The 23,473-nt window shown below is 32.1% G+C and overlaps 1 protein-coding gene across 1 annotated transcript in view; it reads left to right on the forward strand.

The window, feature by feature from the left end:
- The first annotated feature begins 2,685 nt into the window (after positions 1 to 2,685).
- Positions 2,686 to 23,473, forward strand: part of LOC124355448 (dnaJ homolog subfamily C member 13) — a 102,402-nt gene continuing 81,614 nt past the window's right edge. Inside the window, exons 1-4 of the mRNA XM_046806589.1 lie at positions 2,686 to 2,816; positions 8,340 to 8,418; positions 12,604 to 12,868; positions 18,438 to 18,638. Coding sequence (XP_046662545.1) covers positions 2,789 to 2,816; positions 8,340 to 8,418; positions 12,604 to 12,868; positions 18,438 to 18,638 — 573 coding nt within the window. The 5' untranslated portion in view covers positions 2,686 to 2,788. The remainder of the gene's footprint in view (positions 2,817 to 8,339; positions 8,419 to 12,603; positions 12,869 to 18,437; positions 18,639 to 23,473) is intronic.

Consider the following 23,473-nt stretch of genomic DNA (forward strand, 5'->3'; position numbering starts at 1 on the left):
GTATGTAAACAAAAATAAAAATGCGGATAAAAATGAATGCTCTTTTCCGCGTGAATAAACCACTTAGTGGTCCGCGTGTTCAACATAATGTGGTGTCTGTCACATTCATGTGTTAAGCAATTTATTGTCATTTAACAAAAATGAGAGTTATGTTGACAGGTACTACTCAAAATCTTATAAAACTTTATCACACGAAGAAGTTATATACTAAATAATTAAATGAAACATGTCTTTATTTTTTATAGGCAGATTTAGGGTTATTTTAGCCTTCTCTTATACCCAAACTCAAGATAATATGAAAAATTCAGACAATACTAATAACATTCCATTAAGACTGTACTAAACAAATGTAAAGAACGATATAAAGTAAGCTATATTGACTGAAATATAGTTCTCAGTATGTCTGATATTGTCAGGGAGTGACTTCCATAAACGTTAATCTTGAACAGTGAATGATATATTAAAGACTCATAGACGGTAGTCAGAAATATTAATTATAGAAGCTCCCAACGTGAGGGTCATCCACTGATATCAGATATGAAACTAGAATTGTCGGACAAATAACACAGGAGACAAATAATACGTCTCTGTAACGCGTCTAAAAGGAATTATTTAAACCATGGAATAAACAGCTGCTACATCTGGATGTTTTCAAAAAAGTAATGAATTTTAACACCAATGTTTGAACTACAAAAACACTATTTATTCAACTCTTTGATTTAGAAAATGTTATAATTTCGAGTGGTTTAAAATAGGAGAAAGATCATATTTAACACATTTTAACTACAAGTTTGTTCTTCCCACTTGGTTTTAGGCTTACTTTGTAATCATATTCAGCTAATTTTAAAGCCTACCTTGTTAACCTGCTTTAAGGATCCTTTAATGACAGCATTCACTCTGGTCTCTATAAATAGAGAACGAAGTTCTATTAAGATAACATCTGAAGTACTTTCCTGCCCAAACTACAGCTAATAAATCTCTTTCTGATATACTGTAGTCCTGTTATGCAAAGTTCAAATGTCTCAACTGTTTAGCAGTTAGTTTTTCTTTTAGTCTTTTAAAGCTACTTCATAGTTTCGTGTCTAATTAAGTTGCTTTGTTCTTTTTTAATGATTTTGTTAACGGTTTGGCTATGCCGCAAAGTTTGGAACATGTATTCTGTAATAACTGCATAATCCCATTAATCCTCCGATTTTTTTACCGTACTCGTTATCTGGATGAGTGAACTCTTTTATAGCTTCGATCATGCTTGGCATCGTTTTATTTCTTGATTTGAGATTGTTTAGCATAAGAAGTTGATTTTTCTGTTTCCGAAATTTAACATTTTTTACCGACTACTAAAATTTACTTCCTTAAATCTGTCTGGTTCGTAACGTAAATCCTTTATATGCTGTTATATTAGCGGAATATAAACTAAGTTTCCCAAGTTTTCGACATTCATGTATGGTAAACAGGAAAGATGAACTATTTATAAAACAAGTTAAGCATAATTTTGGTATACATTACAAGTAAGTTTAAATTAATTACCAATATTACTTGGGCTATAATAAATATTATTATTAATTCATATTGTAAGGGTCGTACAATCACAGTTTGACTATAGCATATATATAACGCATTATTTTATTGTTCCTTAAAAAACTGTAAATAACCAGTAAGCAAACTTCAAGTGAATGTTATAAATTAATAATAATGTTAAAACCTCGAGTTTTACTTTTTTGGTATAGGAACATTCTATTAGGTCAGAATGTTTATGAAATTATAGGTAGGTAACTTTATTTACTACATATTAATATCTGAAACAAATTAGGAGTTTCTAGATAATTGGTTTGTGGTCTACACATTATGCAAATATGGTAGGAATGGTTGATTTAGTTTGAATCTTGAATTTAGCTCAAGTTTACCTTCGTTTTTATTGCAGCGTCTGGTATTAGACACTGTCTCAGACTTAACTCCTGGAAACTGGAGCCATGTTCGTCTTAAGAGATCCAAAGAAAGTTGAGACGAAGAATCTCAAAGCGAACCTTTACATATAGTTTCGACATCAGAGACATCTATGAATAGGTAAAGTGGCAGTCTCATCGTTTTATCAGGTGCACTATTCAGAAGAACATGACTCGAGATAACAGGAGTCAAGGCTGAGATAGTGTTATATAGCAGACGCTGCAATAAAAAGAAGTTGAACTGGAACTAAATTCAACATTCAAATTTGGTTAGTGGTGATTTGAGAATGTTATGCATCTTTTATTTTATGTATACAATATTAATATAACGTTAAATTTTGCCAAAAAAGAGATTTGGTAGGCGAATGAATAGATTTAAAAGCCATGACTTAATGAAGAAAAAACTATCATATGGCATCTACGATCGTGATTCGTGATGGAACTGATCAACTGATGGAAGACAGGAAAAGAAGTGTCGGAGTAGTAAGGTCTATTATTCTAAAGTAGAAGTGGTTTTCGATTGATACCGGACATGTCAGTTGGGATGTGATGAAGTAAAATTGAATAAATAATGTTTTTTATCTGGTGTTAGTTTCTTCACCTTACAACATTGAAAGATCTTAAAAGTAAAACTATTGTTTCATCTATTTTTTGTTTGTTTATTACTTAGCAAGTGACTGGCAACTTAAGGTAGGTTTTCCAAGAAATAGTAATTTTATCATAACCTTATTTACTTTGACAACGTAGACTAAACAGTGTTACTAGTCATTTAGGAAATCTGTATTTACAACAATGACAGGATTGATGGTTGATCTCTCAAACATAGCAGAGCGAATATACTAATAATGGATCAGTTATTTTGGTTTTTCAGTAGTAAGTATTGTTAGTGGCTTGTGACTTGCTTGATAAGCTTATTCTCAGATTAGGCTAAACATTAGGCCATAGATTTATCCCAGTCTGAAATTAGGCTTACATGACTGATGATGATGTGAATGAGTATATGTTGTAGCAGTACTAGTATATATTAATTAATATATGTCAAAAACATTAACAGATTTCCAACAGAATAAACATAAGTGGTTTATTCTAATGTAAAGGAACACATGCAGTCATTTTGATATCATAGTGTAAGCCTATTTGAAACTCAAAACAGAAGAAAAATTGGTGTTATTGAAAATTATATTTGTTATATTGAGTAATTGAACGTTCACAAATAACCCATGGTTGTTTTTACACTCTTAAGCAGTCTGTATTGGTGCAGTATAATAAGCGGCCACAATGAAAATGGAATTAATGAACCAAATTATCTACTAGAAATGAGATTTACTTGGTAGGCCTACTAGTGAAGTTAACGGCCAGAGTAGGAAATCAAAATTTAAATGACATTAAATTAAATGTACACGCTCGTCCTGAACAAAAATGTTTATGGATTTAGGGGGTGCAAATCACAAATAGCCATGTTTTTTAATGATGAAATGTAAATATCAATTTGCGGTTATTTTTGTGTACTGTGCTTCTTTTTATCTGTAATTTTTAGTGTTATCTGCCCCTGATAGCATGTCTTAAGTTAGTGTTCTGTGGTCAGAACAGCTTAGTACAGCACCATCAACCATCCCGTGCAGTAGCCTTCACTGCCTTCTAATGAATATAAATGTTCGGGTAGGGTATTATAAGCGGACCCGGTTGTTTGTATCGAAATTGGCAAACGATATTACTTAATCATAACCATCGATATAATCAATCGATACTGATTAATTATTTTGAACAATTAACAAATAATCTATATCAACAGCTGTAAACACTTTCAAATTATACACGTAGGGTAGTTTTTCAATTTTACATAAGTAACATTTGATTATTAAAAATGGCAGTCAATTTTAAAAAACTATATGACATTGCTTTGAAAGATGATAGGCCTAAGACATGTTTTTCGTGGCTTCAACATGTTGGACTCCTCGTAACGAAAACTCCAGTATGTGAATATTGTGGGAAAGAAACAACTGTAACTGTTAGAGGAGCAAATATGGTTGTCTTCAGTTTTCCTAGTTTTGGTTATAATAATTTGTTTGATCACTGTAAATATTAAATTCATATTTTAATTCAAAACATATATGATTATTATTGAGGACTATAGATACTTTTAAATCGATTGATAGTCTAGGATTTGATATGCTAATATTAGGTATCGATGGTTACATTCTTCGATATAAAAAACCGGGTCCGCTTATCTACCCTACCCAAATGTTTAATCGCTGTGGGTTAACTCTAATACAGTTAATTTATTTTTGATAGTTAGGTACATGTAATGGGATGTTAAAACGTGAGCAGTTAATATATTAGGAAATTAATTTATTTACTTTTATTCATTAATTTTATTTTTTTCAAAGTAAGAATATGAGTTCGTCGTATAATCAACTATTTAGAATGAAATTTTTATGCAGTAAACTAGCCTAAACTATGAATTTCATGGCTTTCATGAAAATACAAGCAAAAATTAACTGAAAGGTAAAACTAATGGCACAATCTAGTAACAAGTCTATAATGTAAACATTAAATGTTAAATTTAGTGTTAATTTAAAATAAAGGAAACTACAAAAAAATCATTATAACATCAAAAGCCATATGAACAGTTATGCAGCTAAAATTAAGTTTTCCCTATTGCTAAAAATTGACCTAAGCTATAGAAGAGGTGCTTCATAAACCAATCATAAAGAAGCCTAATAAAAGTTTTTTGATGATACCTATTCACTAATGGTTCTAAAGAATTGTAGATTTTCAGGGATACCATACTGCATCATTATTCTTAGTTTGTGTATTATATGAGTGAATGCCATTGTTAAATTTTAGAAATTTTGGATTTTTGAGATGTGGATCATTAAAAATAGATTAATAATGGTTTGAATTTTCAATAAAATAAAAAGTGGTTTACAATGTTCCAGTTGATAAGAATTTAGTCATTACTCTAATAGCTTTTTTCTGGACGATGAAAATGTCTTCAATTCTCACACAAATGACCCAAAAAATTAATCTGTATCGAAAAATTGCTTGAAAATATCCAAAATAGGCAGCCCTTACGTAGTTTTTAGGAACAGCCCTTTCTAAATTACCTAAAAGGTAAATGACTCTAGAGAGCCTCTTACTTATATATTGTACGTGTTGGTTCCAATGTAATTGGTGGTTGTCTAGGTAAATTCCCAAAAATTTTGCATTGGTAATGAAACTATTGTCAAGAGAGACCAGATAGGGTTTCAAACTAAAGATTATACTTTGTGTCTTCTCTTCATTTAAAAGAAATTCATTATTTCAAAACCAGTGCAAAGCATCTTTTAAAGTCTCTTAGGATAATTTTGAAAGCTGTATCATCAGCATAGTATGATTCTAGCTGTTACAGAGTAAGGCAAATCATTTATACTGATTAGAAAGAAAAGTGGTCCAAGGACAGAGCCCTGTGGGACACAATATTTTACTGTTATGTCCTTAGACCTTACATCATTGATGCTGACAATCTGTTGTGGGTCACATAAATAGGACTTAAAATATCAATATAGAGCATGAAAAACCATAATAATTTAGCTTTTTGATGAAATCACTAAGATCAACACAATCAAAAGCCTTCCTCAGGTCACAATAGGTGATCTGAGCATAGTCCATGTTTTCAAATACCTGATCAAGTCATCTATTGCATCACAGGTAGATTTAGTTCCTTTAAAAACAAATTGAAATATAATTAAAAGCCAATTACTCTCTAAAAATCAACAATCTGTTTGTTAACTAACAAATCAATCAGTTTTGATGAAACTGGCACAACAAAAATGAAACGATAGCTCTCAGGCTGATCTTTTTGTGTAAGTAGATAGTACGTACATACAAAATTAGGAATTTAGTTTTGCTTACTTATGTTTGTTTTTTACACAATTTATTTGTTTGTAGAAAGTTTGGTTCAGTTGGTTTGCATTATTTTCATATTTTTTTATCCATACCATCAATGAGATTCGCGTTGGCCTATCACAACAGTCTTCCTGAACAAAACAGTATTTTTAGGGGTGAAAATGACAAATAATGAATTTTAGAACATTAAAAGTGGAACTACATTTCTGGCAAGACGTAGGAAGTTATGGCTTGGTGAATTTAGAATATGTGTTTGTTTGTCAAGTGCGTTTTTTTTTTAGCTAGTAGTAATGGACGGAAGCATTCAGACCATTTTAAAATTTGATCTTTTAGTGATAAGTACTTCCTCAAGGGATGTTTTTCTTATGTCGCATGTTGGATGTCTGGAGGCACTTGTGTCAGACTGATATGAATTTTTATCTTAGAAGGTTTAAATTAACAAAAACGTATTTTATTTAGGTCAAATTGCCCAGGTTTGCATTATTGTTATTGGTAATTGTTTACTTTAGAAAAAAAAAAAAAAAAAAAAAAAAAAAAAAAAAAACACCTGATCTACAGAATACAGGTCACAATAGGTCTTTCTTAACATAGAATTTGTTATTGAATATGACTCTTGTAGAGGTTGTAATTATATAATTTTTCTCGTAATAATTGATTCATGTGAAGTTTTTGGAAAAGTTTTATACCAAATATTATTCTTTGGGTAAAGTTTCTTTTTAGGATTATTGTTTAAGATATCTCGATCAATGATTTAGGCTTGTGGTTTGTTTTTAAACTCCTAGAGGCGGACTATATATTGTATATCATTGATATGAGTTATACAGCCTCAAATGACAGGAAAACTGATAAGAAACATTTGATTAGTTCTAAATAGCCCAAACTATTGTTGATGGAATCTGACTGAAATACACACTCTATATTATATCAAATGCAGTTGAAGTATTAATACTCATATCATATGAGAGAATGTTTTAATTTACACCTGATTGACAAATATATTTTTAATTGCCTCATCTTAATATAGCCTATCTTATAAATATATTTTCCTGAACTGAAATTCTAATAAAAATTTAGAATAACAATGTTAACTTTAAAAATAGGAATCATGGATATTGTGTATAGTTGCTTTATGTTTTAAATTGATACACCTTTCAACATATTTTCTAATGTGGTTTATAATACAATTGTAAATTAGTGAATTATAAGGCTATGTACTTTTTTGTTAGTCTTTATGTGTAAACAAAACCACATTTGTATAAAAATATAATATAATATGTGTTTACATTATTTGGAATTGAACCTTTTTATCAGAATTATCATATTTTTAATTTTTGTCTGGATATTAACTTTATATGTAAAGTTTCTGGTGAACTATTTAAGTAAAAGAAATCACTTTTTATAAGTACATTTGTAATCTGTTTCTGCACTACAATAAATAGCACATTTCACTAAAACAATTTTTCAGAATTTGTTAATAGTTTGAATAAATGTTTTAATCTCACTAATATTTGTTACTACCATTACTAATCTTGAGCAAATTCAAGAAGTTTGGTTGTAAGAATGAGGAAACCTGTAGGAAGGAATGAATAGGTAATTTAGTAGAACCTTGATATATCGAATACCTTGATATATGGAATCTCAATGTATTGAATTCCTTGATCAATCCAATTTTTGTCATTCGCCTTGAATGTGCCGTTTACTTAATGCTAATTTACCTCAATATATCAAATGTTGACTACTGTTAACCTCTATATATTGAAATTTCAGTTTATCAGCTCAACAAATCGATGTACACTACCATATTTTTCATGTCAAGACTTAAAACCTCCACCACCGACAAAAACTTTGTTTTCTGTTCTCACCAGTGGTGAATCACCACTCCACCCTCTGTTTGATGTGGACGTTTACTGTGATTCTGTACTGTGGGACTGTACTGAAATACTTGTATGTTTTGTTAAAATTAATAAATTTAAATTGATATATAATACTAGTTATAAGTTTTTACTACACATTTCCAGAAAAAAGTATTCACAATCGTTTATTCAGGTTTTTTATTGTTGGCTATTCGCTGAGAACCTCAATGTGGGCCATGTCTTGTCACAGTAAATCTGTTTCTAAATCAGTTATTTATTATTCAATTTAAATAATTGATCATAGAAATTTGGTATAATTTAATTTATTACTTTTTAAGATATTAATTTTTTTAATAAAAAACACATATAGACAGACAGATGGAAAACTATTTATCGGAGGGACCCATTATGGTGGAATATGTTTGTCTTGACCTGAGCAATAACGTGGTATATACCTTTATCCAGGGAGTTACAGGACACCCTGTATATCAAAGTTTTGCCCCCTAACAAGCCTAGATATATCGAACCTCATTATACCGAAGTTCTCAATATATAGAAGTTTTGTATTTCACCATAAGGTTCGATATATCGAGGTTCCACTTTATAAAAAGTGTGTGCTTTGTTTAAAAACTATAGTCCCTTTAAATGTTTGCAGATGCCAAGATGATGCCAATACCAGATAATGAAGATGTAGTGTGTTACCATGTCATCAAACACTCATCGTGGAAGGGAAAGTAAGTTATATCTCATATTATAATGCTCTACGTTAACTTTATTTTGATTATGAAATGATAAATTGCACTTACAGAACTTTTTTTCTTAACTCTAGAACTGGCAATCGACATTATAATGTCGATCTGACATGCACTTGTTTTGACAATTTATATAGTACATAAGTGAAGACTATCGCCACTATTTATTTACCATTTCAACGAAAAGAATTGCTGATTTCAATGGTGAAATTTGTTTTGCTGTTTTGGCAACAATTATGTCACAGTGACGTCTCATAGAACTTGCCAGAAAGATTGTCATCATCTAGCCATTTTGGAAATTAGTGATTCTACATTGTTGAGTAGTAAAGTGGTCATGAAACTTCACACTCTCATTCTCCGGTTTCCATTTAAAACTCGCATATTTCTTTAATTCATGCATTTGGATTTAGTTTACAAAACAAAACATTACCGGAATATGACGCATTTAAAGTATTGTTCGTTTTTAGTTTTAATCTGTTAACCCTAGAACTGTTAATCGACATAATTTTGTCAGTCAATGCCGCTTCTGTAGTGTTAAACCGTCAAAATTTTGTCGGTTAAACATTCCCTCGTATAATTACTTTTTACAATATACTCCGGTAAGTATCGATATAATTCATGCACCATTGGATTCGGGAAGAAAAATGCTAGGGAACAGATGAGTTTTTATTCCTCTTTGTATTATGGTTATGACGTAGCAAGCTTGTCATTTTGAACGTAAAAGAAAACGATGCAGTTTGTTGTGACCGCCATATTGCCGCTGCCGTTCTGTATCACTTTCGTGCCGAGCTGTGGGTATTTGTAAGTTTTAATAGTTTACGCGTGTTTTAGTGTCGTATTTAATGTTGTAGTGTGTTGTTTGTTGTCGTAGTAGTGTAAACATATATATTTTAGAATAAATCAATTTCTATTTACTGAAATATGTTTGAGAAATTACCGGCTTTGTGTAGGCTATGGCAAAATGACGGCTAAAATTCATTTCACATAGTTTGTTATTGTTTTCACTTACTAAACGTTATTTATAGCACTCTTTTTAGCTCTGAAGTAACTATTTATTTTTGGTAAATAGATAGTTTTCACAATAAAATATATATTTCCTGTAATTTCTTTGGTTATATATAATAAACTGTTTGGGTTATTCTTTATTTTTTCAATATATTTAGTTATATTTATAGTTTTCTAACTACATAATATTTCCTATTACTTATAAACAATAAAATTTATAAATTTTGATATAGTACAAGCTTTAGAAACGATTTTATATTTTGCTGAATGAAAATTTTTCGCAAAATTTTTGAATAATGGCAAAATTTAACTTTTTTTTTACTTTTCAAAAAATAATTTATGGTAATTATTTCATTAGTACTGTATATTCTATTTTATTCTAAGTAATAAAATATTGCAATATAACATGTATTCATAGATAAATGTATTAGCAAAAAACTTGTTTTACCAAAGTCTTACGTGCACACACCCCGATTTTCAGAATTTATACGCATCACTGCTTTTTGTTCTATAGCTTTATGATGCTTTCATAAATGTGTTTAATGTTTATGTTTGTCTGAAACTAGATAAATTTGACACAGAATGGCTATCTCACTTATAAATATTTCTCACTATAACTTCATTTGCTAGATATGGTCCCCCCCAAATTTAAGAAATATTTTTCGTAAATTTTATATTTGATTAAAAAAAAGTGTTTTATTAGAAAATTTTTGTATGGTTAATTTTACAATATAGTGCAATTGTACGTTTAATTCTGAACAAAAAATATACACTCTTATTTATATTGCTTTTATTTTATATTTTTAATAAACTTTTTTAAAAAACCTTGCGCGAATGAGCTCCAAAACAGCCCGACACTACAGGATGAAATGACGCCAGTTCTAGGGTTAACTTATTTTATTTCAGTTTAATTAATTAAATCGTCCTATGTAGAAAATAAAAACACAAGTCAAATAGTAAAGTTGTAAAGATGATTTAAAAAACAGTTTTTATTTTTTTAGCATGCTTGTTTATTTTATATAACTACAGTTTTTAAATTGCAAATAATAAAAATTGTGATTTTGTTGTTGTTGTTTTAATTTAATAAAACGTTTTTATATGTTATTTTTCAAAAACTAGTTATGATAGTATAAAAATCCTTATATAGATGTAACTTATTTGTTATGAGAGGTTATTAATATAAGGAGTTCCAGAAATTCTGTCTCAGCAGCTCATTTGCTGAGCCAAGTGTGTGAGAATTGCTGAGTGATACAGATGTAAACTCATGATACACATATAACAGATGTTAGATAACCTTGAGTCAGTTCAGCCGAGTAGAACCATCTAATACAATCTCATTCTAAAATAAGTCCTTATTTAATGCTGGATGAACAATTTAATTTAATACTTTAACCCTCTGTTGTAACTGATACTTAAAGCACTTACAATGGATTAAATAACAGCTTTCTTTAAAAAACACAATTTTAGTAACAAGTACATTGTTAACTTATTTTATTTTTCATTACTATGAAAAGAACTACAAACTCTTGGTATTAAAAATGTATTAGCTGTTCTTGTTTCTCCATTATATAATCTTTAATTTGTACACATATCTTGTAACAAAAAAAAATTAAACAAATAAATAAAATATGTACATAGTGATTAAACATTCATACGTGTGTTGAATTTACATTTAATGGCTTAGTTGTTTCTTCTCGATAATCATCTAGTTTTTTAGATTTACATTCAGAATGTTTTAAGGATCTTGATTATAATTTAACACGTTTCATGACTACGTTACCCCATCGAGTAATCATGATCTTTCACAGCTGCCAATGGTATAATATATATATATATATTTTCTGTAGTAATAATTAGTGTTGTGTGTGTATATAAAATTACTACAGAGAAATGTGTGCAAAGCCATGGATAACAATATCTAAGGGCGGGAATGATAACTGTATAATAGCCTTAATGTTTGATAATTTGCTCCTTTCTTGCCAGTGCTTTTGAACTGTGAAAATATTTATTTTTTAAATGATTACAGTGTATTATCAGTGCGTTATTATTACTTTTTATAAGATGGCTGTCAATGGAATTGCCAAAGAAATGATATTGATGTTTCCATGCCAATAATCAAAATCAACATACTTTTATTATTCAACAGTTGATTCAATTATAGTTAGCAGTTGATCACATTCTATTTTATTTTGTCATATATAATTTATATAATGTAAAAATGTTATAATGAACCAAAAAGTATTTAAAAAAGTAATTTTAATGTATAATAGAATTGTTAATTTATAACTAACACATGTATATATATTTATATTTATATAAATATATATGTATATTTATATAAAATATATATGTATATTTATATAAATATATATGTATATTTATACAAATATATATGTATATTTATATAAATATATATGTATATTTATATAAATATATTTAATTATATATATATAATTTAAATGACATTGAATCACAAAAAAGTACTTGCTCCGCAGGGACTCGAACCCGGATCTCTCACTTGCCGGGTGAATGTGCTACCACTACACCACATATTCCTTACTTTTTTACGATTCAATTCTATTGTATTTGGCCGTTTCTTCTTTAACATATGCGTTTAAATAATCAAACTAAAATATGATCGGAAGACCTAGTACCTTGCCAAACGATTTTTATTTACATTCATTAATTTTGTATGCATGGCAATAGCCAAATTTAATTTAATAATAATCACTGAATTACAAAAAAGTACTTGCTCTCGAGTCCGTACAGTCGTACAGGACTCGAATCCGGATCTCTCACTTGCCGGGTACGTGTGCTACCACTATACCACAGAATCCTTACTGTTTACAATATATATATATATATATATATATATATATATATATATATATATATATATATAAAACTATTGCCAGTAACCAAATAAATGGATTCATTTCGGTTATATTTTATATTTGGGATACAGATGTAGCTAGTAAATTAATAATATACGTATGTAAAATTTTAATTTTATACGTCAAGATAGGCCAGTGGAGAATAAGTATGTAACAGATTTTCTTATTATTCATTGTTTACTAATAGGCAGGCTTATGACATTCTATAGGTGTCAGATAAAAGTGACATTAAGAAGAAGAATTTGAATACTAACTGTGTATTTTACAGATACAAAAGGATATTCTCAATTGGGACTCATGGGATCACCACGTACAAGCCCCAGAACTTGGAGGTCACCAACCGGTGGATGTACGGAGATGTTTTGGTACTCCGAGTTGCCCCAAACTCTCCCAACGAGTTTCTCATACAGGCTCGCAAGGAGAACAATAAGAAGGGAGACACGATGCGTTTCTCAACAGAACATCGGTCACAACTGCTGTCTGAGGCCTTTAAGTCCCGTCACATCTTCCACGAGAAATGGACAGATACACAGGTTTGTGACTGGTTGTTGTTGTTTCATTGGGGACTATTATTGTATTGTTTCAGACTAGTGTTTTTGTTCTAGCTGTTATAAAACTGTCAAATTTATAATATTAAATTAAACTACAAATATTTTAGTATATTTTAGTCAGAATTTAAAATTATTTAAAGAACTTTTGGCCTCGAATTTAGGTTTTACATATGACAACAATTAGTTAACTAAAAAAACTTGTTCCATAAAATTATAAATTATATGTTCAGGAAAAATCCGTTAACCTGTATTAGCTCATGGGGTCAGTATCGACCCTCTAACAGCATAACCGTTTATTAGAGTAACAGTTTATCTGGTCCATATTCTGGATATACAGGGTGTTTGAAAAGTATGGGTACGGCTTAATATTTACAAAACCATAAGAGATAACATCTATAAACTTTGCACAGTGTCATATGGCTATGTAAACTATTTTTCCTTGCTATTACCATGACATGCCAACCATGGGGGGACGGCCCACAGAGGAAAACATGGAAATCTTAAATTGAAGCGTGGGTCGAGTGATACCTCATTTGAAAGAGCTCACTTAGTAGAGTTGAATGCCGCAAACCGCATCTCAAAAGGTTTATCCAATCAGAAATGGCGGGTTGTTTTAGGTACACATTGTGAAGTACATTATGCGCTGCCATTTCTGACTGGATCGTCGTATTCTGATGCGGTTGGCGGCATTTCACTCTACTAACCAATGTGTTTTCACTGACTTTTTTTAATTAGCAAATTATGTCATAAATTTATAACACAATAAATAAAACTAAAAAACATCGGTATTTATTGTGTTATAAATTTATGACATAATTTGCTAATTAAAAAAAGTCAGTGAAAACACATTGGTTAGTAGAGTGAAACGCCGCCAACCGCATCAGAATACGACGATCCAGTCAGAAATGGCAGCGTATAATGTACTTCACAATGTGTACCTAAAACAACCCGCCATTTCTGATTGGATAAACCTTTTGAGATGCGGTTTGTGGCATTCAACTCTACTAAGTGAGCTCTTTCAAATGAGGTATCACTCGACCCATGCTTCAATTTAAGATTTCCATGTTTTCCTCTGTGGGCCGTCCCCCCATGGTTGGCATGTCATGGTAATAGTTTACATAGCCATATGACACTGTGCAAAGTTTATAGATGTTATCTCCTATGGTTTTTTAAATATTAAGCCGTACCCATACTTTTCAAACACCCTGTATGTGCTAGTACACTAATACTTTAAATGTGGTTGTACACTAATAGAATAAGCTTATTACAATTTATGTGTAGTATGTTTAACTAATATTATTTTGAATTCATGAATTACTATTAAAAAAAGAAAATTTGAATTCTTATTAGAAGTTAGGTAGGTTTTTTTATATTCCTTTTATTAAATGTAATAACGTTAATAAAGCACATATATTTAGTAATGAAACCAACGCAGAATATAATTTAGTCACAGTGTGATATCATTATGTGTCATCTGCTTATTGCTGACCAAGACAATGGTGTCTCATCTAGTATTGACGAAGCCTTGTGTTGTGTTCAGTCCATCAGAAGCAGTATTTTCTTTGCAACTAAAGCATACATAATATCATCTTGAGATTAATTTATTGCTTAATGACAATTCATCTGCTCTGGAATCATACAACTGCAGTAACCACCATTAACACATCTCTCGAGAGGCACAGTGGTTGCTTGATCAAGTCATGATGAGATTGTACTCGGGTGGAAGGACTGACTCTAGATTGTCCTTCTCACCAGACAGAGGATGAGCACTTTTTATCGGGATCTAATAGACCAGGAATACAGAGACTAAGAGTGCTGGGAAGACTGGTGTGGTCCTGGCGATTAGTTAGTCCCGAATGCTAATGTTAGAACTGCGCCACAATAACTGCGTGTGCATGTTAGGTCTCCTTGCATGATACTCGCAAGTTTTTGAGAAAAACAATTGCGTTCTCTATTAATAATTATTAATGACGTGTCATGCCAAGTAACAGTGCTAACACCACAATCACTTCTTTCATTCCTCTTTCTAGTTACTTTATCTCTTTCTATTATTTAAAAAATCATTTATACTATTTATTTTCACTAATATATATATTTAATTTTTTTTGAAACCCTCAGATGTTGCGGTTGGCGAAATACTAAGTAAAGTTATTATAATGCTTGACTCTGATTCACATGTTAAAACTATATTCTTTATTTTTACAACTGGCCACACTACTGGTCAAAGTGGACAGTATAATTCTCGCCTTTTTCATGCTTGTATTTTTGTAATAATTTACGGGAAATAAAATTCATTTATTCTTCCATCTCCAGCAGTTTTCTCTTCTGTAACATTATATTGTAGTTTTTTTCAGTATAAATTACTAAAATATTAGTAATAGTACATACACCGTAGAAATTTGCATCTTAAAAAATTGTTACTTCATACAGTACATACTCGTTAATGAACTATCTCGCTATTCAACTTCAGGAATCCAATTTTGTGGCCTTTAAACTTAAACATTCAATGATTTTAAACTTATTCAGAGACAGAGATATCTTCCAATGATGATAACTTATCTCTGGAATGCCATTAAAAATGGTGGTGTGTGACACCCTTGTTATACTGTGGGGATGTATAAATTTATAAATAACAGCTACAAGTATGTGGATACGGAAATGCACTTCAGTTTCGTTGGGACTTCTGTGCTGCACAATAAATCATTTGTCTTGCATTATAAAATTCATACAATATGGTGTATACATTTTCATAATGCATAATGGTTTTAATTAATTAAAAAAGGCAATTAAAAAAATGACATACAGAACATCATGTTCAAAGAAACTTCAAATATTGAGAATAAAGAGAATACTTTCAACAGTAGCTAAATTCTGTAAACATTGAGTACTTGTTTTAACTCTACCGGCAAATGTTTGATTGGATACTTTGATTGTGCCTAGTGTTATAGAAAGATATGAAAGATGTACTACAAGAATAAAAACAGTTCCATTATAATTTTAATGAAATCAATATTGGGAAAGAGTTGTTGTTACTTACTACAATCAGATTTATACAATCATCACAGATTATTGATTGAATGGACCCCACATTTCAAAGATATGCTGGTAATTTGCCACTGGCTAATATAAATTGCTACTCGATTGAATGATACTATAAAATATTGCATTCTGTGTACACATATATCGTTTTACAACTGTTTTAATAGACATAAATATAATTTCTGTATCTTTGTTTTGGCTGAATAGTACAATGTAATACTACTCCCTACTGATATAGGTATATCAGTTGTGGTGTATTATCAACAGAGATAAGCAGCTTGCCAGCTGTAATGTCTGTGGTTTTGTATAACCAACCCACTACCTCTTTATTCAAGCAAGAGGTTAAGTCTTAAAACAGTATCAATTGTCTCAGTTGTTTATTGTTCTAAAATAAATTTGATATATAACTTTAATTTTGCAGTCCAATTGTAGAAAAATCTAACTATGTTATCCAAAAAAGTAAAAAAATTATACAAAATTTATATTTTTACTGAATTAAAGATGTTTTAATTGTCTTCACAGTATTTAAATAAGGCTGGAGTACGACACACCACTTGCTGCATAATAGGCTATGCTGAGGTTGCAAAAGTTTTAAACTTACAGTTTATTTTATTCCCGAAATGTCCTGTGGTCAAATAAACATGACAAACACTGTATGGAAAAGAAATTTGTACATCCTGTACAAAGAAAATTGTGTCCACCTACTGAGTGATAAGCTTCAATGACGCTCAGTCAAATTTCATGCAGCACTGTAGAACTTATTCTAGAAATAAAGTTTCATGCAAACTCTAAATTCTGCAGATGATCTTTATCAAGATATGTTTTCACATAATATATTCACATTTTTGTTCATTAAGTCAGGTTTCATGGCAGTGTTTAGATGATAAAACACTGTCCAACTTTTAAACATTGACTTTCTCTCTATTTTTTTTTTTTTTTTTTTTTTTTTTTTTTTTTTTTTTTTTTTTTTTTTTTTTACTGTATGAATAATCTGCATGAGATAATGTCTCACGTTAAAATCTCAAATGCTTGTACTCAGATTCAGAGGTCAAAAGGTTAATAAAATTTGAGATTCAATATGGAACAGTTACATTTTCAGATGATTGTGCTAGTGTTCAACAAATATTGAATATGAGCAAATATAACAGATAGCATGTACATAAAAAATCAAAGTCCAACTAAAGGAAGTGGGATTAAAAAATTTAAGTAATGTTTTTCAAAAAGGATTAAAAGATCTTGAGTTTATTAGTGATATGTAAATTAAATTCTTGGGTAAATAAATTATAAACATTTGATGAATTAATTTATTAATTTAAATATTCAGCCACCTGTAGTTAAATTAAAATTTACAAGAATTCTCAAAGTCAAATGTAAATAGGTATATTATTCTGCACTGACCTTTAGATCACAATTTTAGAGTTCAAAATGGTTATGTATTAATAGAATCAGTGTGTATCACCAAAATGGTGTCTTGACCAGATTTGAGGTCCTGATGCTTCAAAGCGGGTATAATATTTGGTTAGTTAGTCAATGTATTGAAAGCTTTGAGTGGTATCAAATACTTTTTAAGGATGATATAATTGAATAATACCAAGAAGTTGTAGGAATTTTTCGAGCAATAAAATAGGAGGTCAAGACTTGCCAGTCAAATTGCTAATTATTTATTGACACTTTGCACTGTAGTATATTTTATAGAAGGGAAAGAAAAGAATTCAGAATTTAGTAATATTAAATATATAGAGATTTAATTAATATTTGCGAATAAGTGGTTTCCAAAAATGGTCAGAACTAATAAGACATTTAAAGATAGGTTAAAATTTAAATAGTTAAATGATATAACTTAAATATTGACCGGATATTTATAGTGATAAATTAGGATATCTATAGTGATAAATTAAAAACTGATGTCGTACACTATTATAACTAACATCTGCATGTAGTGTAATGCTACCATGATGTCTAAAGACAGTTAATACACTATATTGAAGTGTGTTCTATACAGTGTGTTCATTTGAAAACTTCAAACAAGGTATTAGTGCCATTTCAAAGTTTGGCTTTGGGTATGGGGGGGGGGGGTGGCATGGGGATGAGCACCCCTATTTTGAATATAATTTTTTTGTTCTCCCAATTAGTACTATACACTCTCGTTTACATAATTTTTATACTTGGGCTATAAGTCTTTTAATACGAGTTTGAAGTTTTCAAATGAACACCCTGTATAGGCATTATAGAATTGGGTTAAATAATAAACATATGGAGTAATTATTTTCTAAATGGAACAGAGATAAATATTTATACTAAATTAAATTTGACTAATTATTTGATGACAATGATTATTAAATTAAATTGAAACAAAACATAAATAATACTTTGCAATCTCTCTGGTTGAAACTATTTCCATCAGATTATCAGGTATGAAAAGTATTTATCAAATTCTGAGTGGATTATAGAGTAGCTTATCAATAGTGGAGCATGTTACTTTTTTGGAAGTTGAGGGTGTCTCTGTTGACAGAAGTACGAGGCATTCAAGTACCACTGGTCAGGAACGCGGCTACCGGTTCAGTTAGAGGTGACACCAATCTCAATAGACCAGCTGGATACTGCCACTGCCCAGGTGTTGGCATCGTACTACTACAAGGATATCCAGGCCATCCAACTGCTCAAGGACGTGCCTCATGGATTCATCATTGTCTGTGGTAGTTTCGGCCGCAAGGTGAGTTTTTAGTTTTGTTTTGTAAAATTGTGACTCTAAATCGTGCCATTTTATATTTGTTTGATCGTACATTTATACAGTATTTATTTTTTCATGTGAAAATAAAGAAAAAGTTTACTCAACATAAGTCTGGAAACACTTTATTAGTAGTAATTCACAGGCAGTGAATGACTTTGCCCATATTTCAATAACTTTTTGAAAATAAGATTGTAGTATAATCTGAGACATTATTGAAAATGGTGGTTTCTAATTATTTATGACTTGATAAATTAATTTAAATGGGTCTAACATTTTTTTTTTCTGGCGTACAATAACTTTGTTAGTTTACATACATAATAGTTTTTAAATAAAACTTGTAAAAATCAATTTAAAAAAAATTATTTTAACAAAGTATTCAGAGAGTGAATGAATCCAACTACTTAACTAATGTTTTTAAGAACTGTGCAAAGCGACAGTTTTTACATTTGATAAATCACAAATTTTATTTGTTGGTTTCATTACAAACTCATACAGAGTATGTATATTTAACCCATTTTGGGCAAAAAACAAACCTGAGAGTTTGACACCTGGTGAGTGGAGAAGCTGATGGTAGAACAGCTACAGCCATTCCACGGCCCAATTGGTAGTTCATCATTGCACTAATTACAGTTAATTGTAAAACATATTTTTATACATTGTTCATAGATTTGTTAGAAAAATAAACCTGAACTGATAAATAGGCAACTAAACTATTTTACTCAAATTTTTTTGTAAGCTCTTAAGTAAACAAAACACACAACTAACTGCCATTAAAAAAACAAAATTGAATTAACCGAACATCTGAGCTCAATCTACCAAATATTTATTATATTACTGTGAAACAGTAGAACACAGAACACCAAACGTAGCTGAGAGCATTGAAACGCATTTTAGCCTAAATATCAAGATATACAATGGTTATTGTTAAACACAGAACAGAGGTCACAGTGTTTACAATGGTTATTGATAAACATAGAACAGAGAACACAGTGTTTGTGCCTTTCGACTGTGGTATGTTTATAATTAAAGTTCCATAACAACATTCATGTATGGTTCTGGCATTGTAATCTCTTGGCATCTCTGTGCGGAGACACAAGAGAGGTCAAAACGCAGTGAGGATGTCCACAAGGAGGTGTATTATCACCAAGCCTGTGGAACATAGTTGTGGATGACTTACTCTGGACTCTGAATGAACAGGGTTTGTATGCTCAAGGCTATGCAGATGATGTTGTCATACTCATAAGAGGCAAGCATATGGTTACGTGTCTGGAAATGATGCAGAGAGCACTGGCCATTGTGGGAGCGATGGGTGTGACGAAGAAGGACTTGCAGTGAATTCTTCGAAGACCGTCATGATACCATTTACAAGTAGGAGGAAACTGGAAATCACACAGCCAGTCCTATGTGGGGGCCAGATACAGATAAGCAGGGAGTTCAAATTATCTAGGAGTCAAACTAGATGATAAACTCACTTGGAATAGTCATCTGGAATACCTAATCATCCGATCTCAGACTACATTGATGATGGTGAGACGTGCGGTAGGATGCACATGGGGGCTTAGACCCGACATGTCACATTGGCTGTACACTAGAGTCATCAGACCAATGATGGTGTATGGCTCAGTGGTATGGTGGCCAAAAGTCCAACAGGTGACTGCCGCAAAAAACCTGTCAAAGGTACAGCGGATTGGCATGCTTGGGGACAATGGGGCGCCATGAGAGGAACACCAACCGCTGCTATGGAAATAGTGCTAAACCTCCCACCGCTAGACATATTCATCATAGGAGAGGCTAGGATGGCTGCCTACAGGACTGAAGTGCAATGGGAACTGGCATCATCACCATGCTAGTAAGCACTCCAAGATCGTTGACATTCTCAACTGGATATTCTAGAAAATGATGTCTGACAGAATGGCAAAGGTTATGGACTGGGAAAAACCATTTCAAATCAACATTGTTGAAAAGGAAGGAATGGTCAAAAGGTGAGCCTGACTACATGAAGAAGGCTTTAACCTGGTACACGGACGGGTCAAAGACTCTGAAGGGTACTGGGGGGCAGGGGTCTGGGGAGCAGACCCTAGGGTTAACTTAAGCTTTAGCCTAGGTAAACTGGCAAGTGTCTTTCAGGCTGAAGTTACAGCCCTTGCAGAATGTGCAAGAGTTAATGTGGAAAGGGGCTACAAAGACAAAACCATCTACATTAACTCGGACAGCAGGGCTGCTCTTGGCCAACCATGACTGCAATTCGAAGACAGTCTGGGAATGCCATAAGGGTCATGAAATTGCTGGCGAAAACCAATAAAGTTATTCTAACTTGGGTGCCTGGTCATAGAGGAATCACAGATAATGAAGGGGCAGACAGTTGCGCTAACTTGGGAGCCAACTGTCCTCATACCGGTCCTGAACCAACGTGTGGGGTCTCATATAACGTAGCACGTAGATCAGTTTACCAAGTGGATGGTTAACCTGTTGAGTCCCGGGTTATGGCAGCACAGGGGCATCTGCTGGCCCGGGTTTTTTCTGGCACTTGGTTTACTACTTTGCATTATAGTTATTTTTTTGCATCTGCATAATCATATACTCATAAGTTTTATTTTATGTTTATTTATTTCATATTATTGATATTTCTAAATTCAAAATATACATATTTAAATTTATAGATATATATAAATTATATATATATATATATATAATATATATATATATATATTTTGATTCCAAGTGTAAGTTTATTTTTTATAAATCAATAAGACTAGGATAAACAAACTAGGAAAAAATCTAGGTTTGTAGATTCCTTACTTATTCCAGAATCAGCATTTATTCCAGATTTTGAGCTGTCAAATGGAAATATGTGCGGAATAAAGTTGGTATCATTCACCCAGGGATAGGTTAATTGGAGGTAGCTTTCTACGTTTGGGGTTAGGCCTACATTCAGTTCCTTCATTACCACTAAAGTCATTTCTGGGATTATAATTTTGAACTACCTCGTTTATTACCAAGTCAACACTATCCAAAGTAGGCTTATTTGGACGATTATTAGAATAAACAGTATCACCTGATGGTCCTGGTACTGGTTCATCGAGATAACCTAAATCGTGGTTGAAGTCTGCATCACGAACTAGTTCACTAAAAATAAAATCACCACTTCTTACACGACTGAAAATATCCACATCACTTTCGTCGTCACTAACAGATAGTTCACTAAACTCACTGCCCAATAATTCATTAATATCTTGATCAAACAACTCATGCTTACGTGAAGCCATAATTATTGTGTACAAACAACAGCAACCCCCGGCTGAAACGCCTCGACGTTTAGAGTAAAAACAGGCTGCCAAGTATCGTAGCGCGAAACAAAATATACCTCACGAGAAAGCCAGTGTTCTCCCGAGTAACCCGGTATATTGAACGTCATTTAATTTAGCGAATTGAGTTGAAGAAAACGCAAAAATAAAACGCTCTGCGCGCGGCCACAACAGTGCGGCAACGGGCCACGACTGCACACTTGCCTCAGTCGCAACTGTGCGGGCTACGGGATCCAACAGGTTAACAAACACCTACAACATTGGAGAAATACTGAGGGGAATGTACAAGCAAAGCGGATGCTCAAGGGACCATCAAGGAACATTGCAGCAGATGCCCTTAGAATGAGTAGAATGGAGATCCGAAAGGTGACTGGTTTTATTACAGGTCATTGGATATTCCGAAGCCACCTGAATAGAATAGGTATTCCAGTTCAGGAAACACTGTGCAGGAAATGTGGCGAGGCTGACAAAACAGCGAAGCACGTCATATTTGAATGTTCGGCATTACAGAGTCAAAGTCAAAGTCAAAGTCAAAAGTTTCTTTATTCATATACATCAAGTACAGAGATAGTGTCAAAAAGTAAGTTATTACATTTATGTGATAATAATAATCGATAGCATCAAAATTCATGATTTGTCTGATAGTTTGAGACATCCAGATAGAATTCTTGAAGTGTATAGATGGCCCGTTGAGAGAGTAGTTTCCAGAGTGCAGTCTTCAGTTCTTTTCCCTTCTTCGTCCGTATTTCTGTTGGTAGGCAGTTTGCTCAGCTTTCTTCCCATGTAGGTCGGTTTCTTCTCATACTGCGTTAAGTGGTGAGTGGGAAGTTGGTACATTGTTTGAGTTGCGTGTGTTGTAGTAGTGAATGTCTTCAAGCCTTGTAAGGTTTTCTCCGTCCACGTACATCACGAGTTCTTGGATATAGAGAGCTGTCACAGTCAAGATATTTAGGGTTGGAAAGGCCTCTCTGCAGCTTTCCAGGGGATGAAGGTTTGCAAGGATTCTAATTGCCTTTTTTTGGAGGATTAGAATTCTGTTCATGTTGGTTTTTGAGGTTCCTCCCCATACAGCCAGTCCATATCTTATGTGTGTCTCAAACAGAGCGAAGTAGGCAGTACGTGCAGTAGTCAGATCTCCGATAGCTTTGATCTGCTTGAGGGCATACAAGCTTGAGTTCAGTCTGTTACATAGCTGGTCAATATGATGGGTCCAAGATAAGTTAGAGTCAACTAAAACCCCAAGGAATTTGGTTTGGTCAACTAAGTTCACTTCTGGTAAGGAGTTTATTTGCCCTGATCTTCTTCCCAAATCCTAATTGGCTAGTTTTGGAGGGGTTCACCACTAAGTCGTTTCCATCACAATATTGATATGCCATATTGACAGCAATATAAGCATTCAGGCACAGATTTTCAGGAGAATGGTTGTCGAGGATTAAAGTTGTGTCGTCTGCGTACATCAAAGTTTTAGTGTATTCACTTAAGTATTCTGGGAGGTCATTAGTAAAAAGAATG

This window comes from Homalodisca vitripennis, chromosome 2, assembly GCF_021130785.1.
Source record: "Homalodisca vitripennis isolate AUS2020 chromosome 2, UT_GWSS_2.1, whole genome shotgun sequence".
Taxonomy (NCBI): Eukaryota; Metazoa; Arthropoda; class Insecta; order Hemiptera; family Cicadellidae; genus Homalodisca; species Homalodisca vitripennis.